This window comes from Lithobates pipiens, unplaced genomic scaffold (genome assembly GCF_037356315.1).
Source record: "Lithobates pipiens isolate NorthernLeopardFrog02 unplaced genomic scaffold, aLitPip1_a1.2 Scaffold_22, whole genome shotgun sequence".
NCBI classification, from domain to species: domain Eukaryota; kingdom Metazoa; phylum Chordata; class Amphibia; order Anura; family Ranidae; genus Lithobates; species Lithobates pipiens.
In genome coordinates, this window is record NW_027507784.1 from 36,890,317 (window position 1) to 36,900,577 (window position 10,261).

The 10,261-nt window shown below is 46.6% G+C and overlaps 1 protein-coding gene across 1 annotated transcript in view; it reads left to right on the forward strand.

Annotated features, from left to right (window-relative positions):
- The window catches only part of LOC143923568 (beta-2-microglobulin-like), a 14,239-nt gene extending 4,458 nt beyond the window's left edge, over positions 1–9,781 (forward strand). Inside the window, exons 2-4 of the mRNA XM_077447338.1 lie at positions 5,948–6,223; positions 7,673–7,699; positions 8,604–9,781. Coding sequence (XP_077303464.1) covers positions 5,948–6,223; positions 7,673–7,686 — 290 coding nt within the window. The 3' untranslated portion in view covers positions 7,687–7,699; positions 8,604–9,781. The remainder of the gene's footprint in view (positions 1–5,947; positions 6,224–7,672; positions 7,700–8,603) is intronic.
- The last annotated feature ends 480 nt before the right edge of the window (positions 9,782–10,261 follow it).

Below are 10,261 nucleotides of genomic sequence, written 5' to 3' on the forward strand. Positions count from 1 at the left end.
ACATAGGCAGACCACCGTTCTGCCTCTCTGCTGGAGGATCAGCAGTTGCCTGCAGACATTGGGGTTGATTTACTAAAGGCAAATGCATTTTTGAAAGTGCAGTTGCACTCTGCAAGGGCAGTTGCTCCAGAGCTTAGTAAATGATGGAGAGCTCTGCTGACTCGCATCATCCAATCACGTGCAAGGAAAATTACAAAAAAAAACATTTTTGCTTACACATGATTGAATGATGGAAGTCAGCAGAGCTCTCCATTATTTACTAAGCTCTGGAGCAAATGCTCTTGCAGAGTGCAACTGCACTTTCAAAAGTGCACAATCTATTTGCCTTTGGTAAATCAACCCTATTGAGTCTGCGGTACCTTCCACTGGGCTCCCGGTGTGTGTGATCACAGTGGGAGTGAGCCAGAGGTGGTATACATGCGGGCCCCCTATGAGCAGGGCAGCCATCAGAAATTTTTGGGCCCCTTACACAGCTTATGCCTAAACCCCCCTCCCCCCGAGCCTGACCACCAACAAATAAGAAAGAAAGCATTCACATTGTCACATCCGTAGTTTAAGGGGAACAAAAAAAAGGAAAGGGATACTTACTAAGTCTCGCTAGGTCAGACTTTAGAGGCATACGAAACAAATAGTAAAGTATTTGAAAAATAACAATGTTTATTATGAAAATACAATACATGAATAGAGCATTCAAGAGTTAAAAATCATGTATAATGATAGAGAGTATACAGTGAGCCCTCGTGTTTCGACAGTTTCACCGTTAGGCCTCTTCAGGACACAATCAAGGTATCGCACATATTAAACATTAGAACTGTTCAAAAGCAAAATAAGTCGAGGCACAGGTAGACACAGAAAACCAGAGAGAGAGGGAAAAAAGGAAACCACCAACATTCCCCAGGGCTTGTCTATGGGCCATCCTACTGAATCCGCACACCGGCCACCTCACCTGTACGCACTCCTGTGCATATGTCAGCCCCCACACACACCTGTATATATATCAGCACCCCCCACACACACACACCTGTGTATATATATCAGCACCCCCCACACACACACACCTGTATATATATATCAGCACCCCCCCCCCACACACACACACCTGTGTATATATATCAGCACCCGCCACACACACACCTGTATATATATATATATATATATATATATATATATATATATATATATATATATATATATATATATATCAGCACCCCCACACACAAACCTATATATATGTCAGCCCCCCCACATACACCTGTATATATGTCGCCCCCCCCACACACCTGTATATATGTCAGCCCCCCCTACACACCTGTATATATGTCAGCCCCCCCCCTACACACCAGTATATTATGTCAGCCCCCCCCTACACACCAGTATATATGTCAGTCCCCCCACATACACCTGTATATATGTCAGTCCCCCCACATACACCTGTATATATGTCAGCCCCCCCCACATACACCTGTATATATATATCAGCACCCCCCACACACACACACCTGTGTATATATATCAGCACCCCCCCACACACACACCTGTGTATATATATATATATTCAGCACCCCCACACACAAACCTATATATATGTTCAGCCCCCCCACATACACCTGTATATATGTCAGCCCCCTCAAACACACCTGTATATATGTCGCCCCCCCCCCCACACACCTGTATATATGTCAGCCCCCCTACACCACCTGTATATATGTCAGCCCCCCCTACACACCAGTATATATGTCAGTCCCCCCACATACACCTGTATATATGTCAGCCCCCCCCTACACACAGTATATATGTCAGTCCCCCCACATACACCTGTATATATGTCAGCCCCCCCCTACACCACCAGTATATATGTCAGTCCCCCCACATACACCTGTATATATGTCAGTCCCCCACATACACCTGTATATATGTCAGCCCCCCCCCACATACACCTGTATATATGTCAGCCCCCCCACATACACCTGTATATATGTCAGTCCCCCACATACACCTGTATATATGTCAGCCCCCCCACATACACCTGTATATATGTCAGCCCCCCCCACATACACCTGTATATATGTCAGCCCCCCACATACACCTGTATATATGTCAGCCCCCCCACATACACCTGTATATATGTCACCTCCCCTACATACTCCTGTATATATGTCAGCCCCCCCCCACATACACCTGTATATATGTCAGCCCCCCTCACACACACCTTTATATATGTCAGCCCCCTCACATCTGTATATATGTCAGTCTTCCCACACACCTGTATATTTGTCAGCCCCCCAAACCTGTATAATTTGTCATCCCCCACACCTGTATATATGTCAGCACCCCCATACACCTGTATATATGTCAGCCCCCCCCCACATACACCTGTATATATGTCAGGCCCCCCCCCCACATACACCTGTATATATTTCAGCCCCCCCATACACCTGTATATATATGTCAGCCCCCCCACATACACCTGTATATATGTCAGCCCCCCCACATACACCTGTATATATGTCAGCCCCCCCACATACACCTGTATATATGTCATTCCCCCCCCACATACACCTGTATATATGCCACCCCCCCATATACTCCTGTATATATGTTAGCCCCCCCACATACTCCTGTATATATGTTAGCCCCCCCACATACACCTGTATATATGTCAGCCCCCCCACATACACCTGTATATATGTCAGTCCCCCCCCCACATACACCTCTATTTATGTCACCCCCCCACCCCCACATACTCCTGTATATATGTTAGCCCCCCCCCCCACATACACCAGTATATATGTCAGCCCCCCTCACACACACCTGTATATATGTCAGGTGCCACACACACACCTGTATATATGTCAGTGCCACACACACACACCTGTATATATGTCAGTGCCCTCCACACACACACTTGTATATATGCCAGCCCACCACACACACACCTGTATATATAGCAGCCCCCCTCACACACACCTGTATATATGTTAGCCCCCCCACACACACCTGTATATGGCAGTGCCTCCACACACACACACCTGTATATATGTCAGCGCCCCCCCCCCCCCCCCCACACACACACCTGTCTATATGTCAGCCCTCCTTACACACATCTGTATATATGTCAGTGCCCCACACACACACACACACACCTGTATATATGTCAGTGACCTCCACACACACACATCTGTATATATGTCAGTGCCCTCCACACACACACACCTGTATATATATCAGTGCCACACACATACACATACACACACACACACACACACCTATATATATGGCAGCCCCACATACACCAATCTGTACACATGCGCCTCTGGCCCCTCCCAGTACACAAACAGCCCCCCCCCCCCTTTCCTTCACAGCCCTACTTGTAGCTTCCTACTGGTCCCAGCCATTTTCACAAAGCTGACATGTTGCTGAGAAGTGCAGTACAAGCAGATCACTGTCACACGAGGGGTGCACATGCACATAGTAGCCAGAGGTGGCAGTAAACAGCTTGATGTCTAAAATCAATGACATGAGAACTGCAGAAACTGTGAGATAGAGTCTGTACTGCACAGCACGGATCCCCTTCACCTTCCTGCCTTCTTCAGGCCCGGGCGGCCCCAGGGCTCCTCATTTTTAACGGCTGTACCCCCCCGATGACGGCCCTGCCTATGAGTAAGAGCCAGATCACATCTACTGTATATATACAGTATCTCACAAAAGTGGGTACACCCCTCACATTTATGTAAATATTTTCTTCTATCTGTTCATGTGACAACACTGAAGAAATGACACTTGTCTACAATGTAAAGTAGTGAGTGTACAGCTTGTATAACAGTGTAAATTTGTCGTCCCCTCAAAATAACTCAACACACAGCCATTAATGTCTAAACCGCTGGCAACAAAAGTGAGTACACCCCTAAGTGAAAATGTCCAAATTGGGCCCAATTAGCCATTTGCCCTCCCTGGTGTCATGTGACTCGTTAGTGTTACAAGGACCAGGTGTGAAAGGGGAGCAGGTGTGTTAAATTTGGTGTTATCGCTCTCACTCTCTCATACTGGTCACTGGAAGTTCAACATTGTATCTCATGGCAAAGAACTCTCAGGATCTGAAAAAACAATTGTTGCTCTACATAAAGATGGCCTAGGCTATAAGAAGATTGCCAAGACCCTGAAACTGAGCTGCAGCACGGTGGCCAAGACCATACAGCTGTTTTACAGGACAGGTTCCACTCAGAACAGGCCACGTCTGAAGTTGAGGTCATGTGCTCAGCGTCATATCCAGAGGTTGTCTTTGGGAAATAGACGTATGAGTGCTGCCAGCATTGCTGCAGAGGTTGAAGGGGTGGGGGGTCAGCCTGTCAGTGCTCAGACCATACGCTGCACGCTGCATCAAATTGGTCTGAATGGCTGTGATCCCAGAAGGAAGCCTCTTCTAAAGATGATGCACAAGAGAGCCTGCAAACAGTTTGCTGAAGACAAGCTGACTAAGGACATGGATTACTGGAACCATGTCCTGTGGTCTGATGAGACCAAGATATTTGGTTCAGATGGTGTCAGGCGTGTGTGGCGGCAACAAGGTGAGGAGTACAAAGACAAGTGTAGCTTGCCTACAGTCAGGCATGGTGGTGGGAGTGTCATGGTCTGGGGCTGCATGAGTGCTGCCGGCACTGGGGAGCTACAGATCATTGAGGGAACCATGAATGCCAACATGTACTGTGACATACTGAAGCAGAGCATGATCCCCTCCCTTCAGAGACTGGGCCGCAGGGCAGTATTCCAACATGATAATGACCCCAAACACACCTCCTTATAATGATAATGACCCCAAACACTACTGCCTTGCTAAAGAAGCTGAGGGTAAAGGTGATGGACTGGCTAAGCATGTCTCCAGACCTAAACCCTATTGAGAATCTGTGGGGCATCCTCAAACGGAAGGTGGAGAGCAAAGTCTCCAACTTCCACCAGCTCTGTGATGTCATTGTGGAAGAGGACTCAAGTGGCAACCTGTGAAGTTCTAGTGAACTCCATGCCCAAGAGGGTTAAGGCAGTGCTGGAAAACAATGGTGGCCACACAAAATATGGACACTTTATGCCCAATTTTGGCATGTGGGGCTGTGGGATCCATTGGCTGGGATTGGGTATGGTTGAAAGCAGCCAGCACATAGATTGCACAGCCCCGTAATGCTGAGAGATCTGACACTATTATAACTGAATGCGCTGCCTAAGGCTTCAAAATGGGAGAGACTTATGTTTAGGGGACTCGGAATGCACTTGGTCCCCTGGGGAAACAAATAAAATAAAAAAATCACAAGAGAAAGGAAAGGAGAGATGAGAGAAAATCACAAATGAGAACAAAAGAGCAAAATGTAGGGGGGGGGGGGGGGTAAAGAAGTCTAACAGGGAGATTAAGAGTGATGCCTCCTGTCTCAGTGTCTGCATTCCCAATGTCACCTGTCTCTAGTAATGGATAGGCTGCATTCTCAGTGATGTCACTGCTCTCTAGAGAATGGATAGGTTGCTTTTTCAGTGATGTCACCAGTCTCTAGTGAATGGATAGGCTGCATTCTCTGTGATGTCACCAGTCTCTAGTGAATGGATAGGCTGCCTTCTCAGTGATGTCACTGGTCTCTAGAGAATGGATAGGTTGCTTTCTCAGTGATGTCACCAGTCTCTAGTGCATGGATAGGCTGCATTCTCTGTGATGTCACTGGTGTCTAGTGAATGGATAGGCTGCCTTCTCAGTGATGTCACTGGTCTCTAGAGAACGGATAGGTTGCTTTCTCAGTGATGTCACCAGTCTCTAGTGAATGGATAGGCTCCATTCTCTGTGATGTCACTGGTGTCTAGTGAATGGATAGGCTGCATTCCCGGTCTCTAGTAAGTGAATTGTATTGTATAAGTCCTGAACATAGTAAATAAAGAGAATATGCACTCCTTTACTATCTTTTCTCTTTTCCAGGGCCCCCACAAGTCTATGTGTATACTCGCCATCCGGTGGAATATGGGAAGAAGAATCAGCTTGTGTGTCACTGCACTAACTTCCATCCTCCCCGCATTGAGCTCGAGCTGAAGGAGGGTAATAAGGAATTTCCCAACTGTGTTCAGTCTGACATGACCTTCAAGGAGGATTGGGCCTATTACCTCACCAAGCACGTGGATTTCATACCACAGGAGGGGGTGGACTACAGCTGCAATGTCAGACACAACGAAGGAACTGTCAAGACCTACCGCCTCGGTATGTTCTCTTCAGGGGATGTCAACCTCAGTGGGGAACCTTGTATTTAATGGTCACCTCCAGCCAATCATATGAAAACAGCATTTTGTGTATATTTACGCATTCCTTCACCCTAAATCTAGCTTTCCCAATTTGCTAGACACCAGTTGTAAGGTAAAATCAGGCCTGAGGTGGGAGTGGCTGATATGTTGGCTAGCAGGTGGGAGGAAAGATACTTAAAGGGAGAGTTCACCTTTTAAAACATTTTTTAAAAGTGAGCTAGCTCCAAGTGTCCCGGCTACTCCCCTGGACCTTGATGCACATAGATGCCGTGCTGCCCCCTACTGCCGGTGTAGCAGTCCATACACAACAATATGCAGCCACAGAGTGAGTATCCAGCATAACACTCACTGTCCGGGCCAGTGCAGGACCTTACTGACCAACGAGAAGTGCATCTGAGACTTCTTCCGTTAAGGTGATCCAGAGGAAAGGAGCACTTGGCCACTATGACCAATGAGAGCTTGCCATTGTGAGCACTATGATGGATACTCTCTCCAGGGCAGTGTAATGCGGTGTGTGGACCACCAAACTGGCAGCACATGGCACATCACAGCCGCTATGGGCAGTGAGGTCTGGAGGGGTGGCCAGGATATTTGGAACTAGTACACTTTCATTTTTCGTGAAAAGTTGAACCTCCCCTTTAAGTAGCCATACAGGTGAAAGCCCAGGGTGGGCGGCATCCATATGGAGATACTGTCTAATATTATAAAGAGCAGGCGGCGGAGCAGGGGCATCGTAGGGGGTTAGGGGTCCACAAGAGTATCTGCATATCTGTCCCTATTGTTTTTTTAATGTAAAGGTGACCCCCCCCCCCCCAACCAGGAGGTGGCGCAGGAGCGCCACTGGGCAATAGGGATCCACAATAGTATCTACATAACTGTCCCTATTGGTCTTTTAGTGTAATGGTGACCTCCTTGACCAGTAGGGAGGTGCTGAGAGGGGATGGGGTCAAGCTTGTCCTTTATAGGATGATGCTGAGATTGGCACGCAACTTTAGCTGCCTTATCTTTTCACTATATATCTTGATTAGATCTTTATTTTCACTGCTTACTTTTAATTACCCAGGATTGGGCTTTGCTTTCTGTTATGAGGACACTGGTGGGGTGAACCGGCTGCCGGTTTATGAAGACACTGGTGATAATTTCTGAGCACTTTAGCCCCTGAAATTATCCCTGGTCACCATGAATTCTCACCACTCCAGCTGCATTTTGGAGAAGGTGAACGAGAGTGAGAGCTCAGGAATATACATAGATATGATTTTGATTAGTGGCTACACCCAGCTAGGAGCTAATGATATATGGCTGGAGACATAAACGCACAATGACCTAGGAAGACGGCTTGTTTAGACAAGTGATTGTATAGGCTGGCTGGATGCCATGTACTTATGTTCTCTCTGTGTTCTCTTTCCAGATCCTTTGGTGTGAGATGCTGGAAAAGGTACGTACATCTACATGTCCTTTTCTTTTTTTTTTTTCTTAAGCAAAAATTGACTTCAGATAGACAATATGACCAAACGCGTGGACACCTGAGCATCTCATGTAGTTTGTTGGCTGCGCAAACTGTTGGCGCTATATAAATCCTGTATAATAATAATCATATTCCAAAACTATGGCTAGAGTTGGCCTTCAGTCGCTGCTATTATGACCTCAAATCTTCTGGGAAGACTTTCCACAAGTATTTCAAGGGTGTCTGATAGAATTTGTACCCATTTAGCTAAAAGAACATTTGTAAGGTCAGATACCACTGAGTAGGCCCCCGGTAGGTGGGGCAAAAACACGTCAGTGGGTCGGAGCTGAGATGAGCTGAGGCCAAGGATAGTGTACTCTGGAGGGTTGGGAGATCAGGGTCTCTGATGCAGCACAATATTACTACTGCTCAGGTAGTAATGTTGGATGAGAAGACCTGGCTTACAATCAGTTCAAACAATTCATCCCAAAGGTGTTCAGTAGGGTTGAGGTCAGGGCTTTGTGCAGGACACTCAAGTTCCTCCACAGCAAACCTCAGCATCTCCCCATTCTTCAGCTCCGTGACACAATTGTGGGTATCCCAGCGGCGATCGAGTCTGCGGGTCCTGCGGTCACGGAGCTTGCGGCAGGCGCACGCGTGCACGGCGGGAAATTCAGAGTAGCGTACGTTACTTTGCCCAGCCGTGCCATTCTGCCGACGTATATGTACTGACAGCGGTCGGCAAGTGGTTAATAGATCAATAAAAACCCGATCGATCACCCATTATAAACATACACGATTCATAAAAAGCACAGAGATACATATATAGCTCATGGTTGCCTGTGTAGAGTTTGCTCATCTGGACTCAAGTTGCCTATTTTTCTTCAATCCGCAGCCAATCGCACAGAACCAAGCATTCCACCGGATCGTTGGCCAGCGTCGACACCTGCTGGCGAGAAGTGGACTTGCTCCACCAGAGAGTCCTGTTATCAACCAGTTCAGCTTCTTGTTGATTTGTTTTCTTTGCTGATAAGACTTTGCTCTGCCTCTCTTAAACTGCATCTATTGGCTGGAATTATCTTGTGTGAAAATGTAACAATTTTTAGTAATTTACAACATTGTGTCGTCACGTGACCTGCATCTGGGGCGGGGCTGGGGCCAGATTTTTGGCCACGCCCCCCTCCGAATCCAGGCCTGTGTCCGGCTTCCAGAACAGGAATTTAAATATTTTAAATGGTCATTAATGATTGTGCCAAGAACCCAAAATGGTAGTTATAATATAGAGGAACCTAACTTTCCACCTTCACAGATACCATACCATACAGTCAGGTGCTTTGCCAGAAGGACGGGGTAACCTCGTAAAGGTTGGGTGGCACCCTAGAAGGGTTTTCCATCTTTGGTGACCTTACGACCTAAAGACGTTTCCCCGTACAGGAAATTTCTCTTTCCTGGTCAGGAAGTGAGGGGGAATCAACCTCCTGGGGACACGCACCACAATTCATTTCTATTTTATGCCATTCGAAGCTCTACTAGAAAATGTGATCTTTTTGCTGGTGGTCACCAATGAACGGATGGGCTACAGACACCTGTGGGAAACCCTTTGAGTTGCACTGAGGGTATCTGTGAATGCTACTTGTTTTCATGATATCAAATTTGTATTTAAAGATTAAATGACAGAGAATTGGAAGTGATTTGTGTTTTATTACATCCTGTGGAACCTGATATTGCCTTCACTAATCATTAGTTGTAAAGAAGCACTTCACTAAGGACAATTATGGCGTCCCAGCCCCCACCCCCCGTGCCTTTAACTGCCACAGTCATGTGCAGCCATTTAAATTTTTTCCGCTCCTATATCTCATAGCGTGGCAGGTCTGACACCGGCAGAACACACTTCCATCCTAGCTGTGAAAGGGAACAACCGGAGACTATTCCAACACACCATGCACCATACTGTGCTTTTTTTTATATTTACAAGGCCGATGATTAGTAGTTCTTTCATTCTACACCAGCAATTAGAACAACTCCAGGGTAATGTTCTCTTTTTCATAAAAGTTCCCCCTTAAAAATAAAAATTGAGCTTTTGCTGAGACGTGTCTTCTACAGCCCTGCAGTTCTGCTTTTCTGCCACTAGATGTCCACAGTCTTCCAGGTTGAATGATAGAGAATAATGTAAGGATGGGGTTCCTCGGGGGCGGGGCTGGTAGTTAGAGTTTAGTTGCTGAGAATGGAATTGGAACAAGGGAATCCCTGTGGTGTAAGCTACACTTGTAATATGAAACGGTCATTAGTCATGCACATGTTAGCTTACTTGTGCATTAGTAAGTCATTGCAGGTTAGTAGAGTGATTCAAGCTCCAGCGGTTGTCTCTGGCAGTTGTAGGCACGGGGGACGCGATACAATTTTTTTTTCTGATAGGATATCGGGTTTTGTTATGTACCCAGAGTAGTTAGTGTGGTCCTTCTGTATATACCGTATTTAACCGCATAACACAGTCATTATAGATTTCTGATTTGTTTCTTTTTTTGGGCTTTGCTTATTTTCTGCTAGCACTGG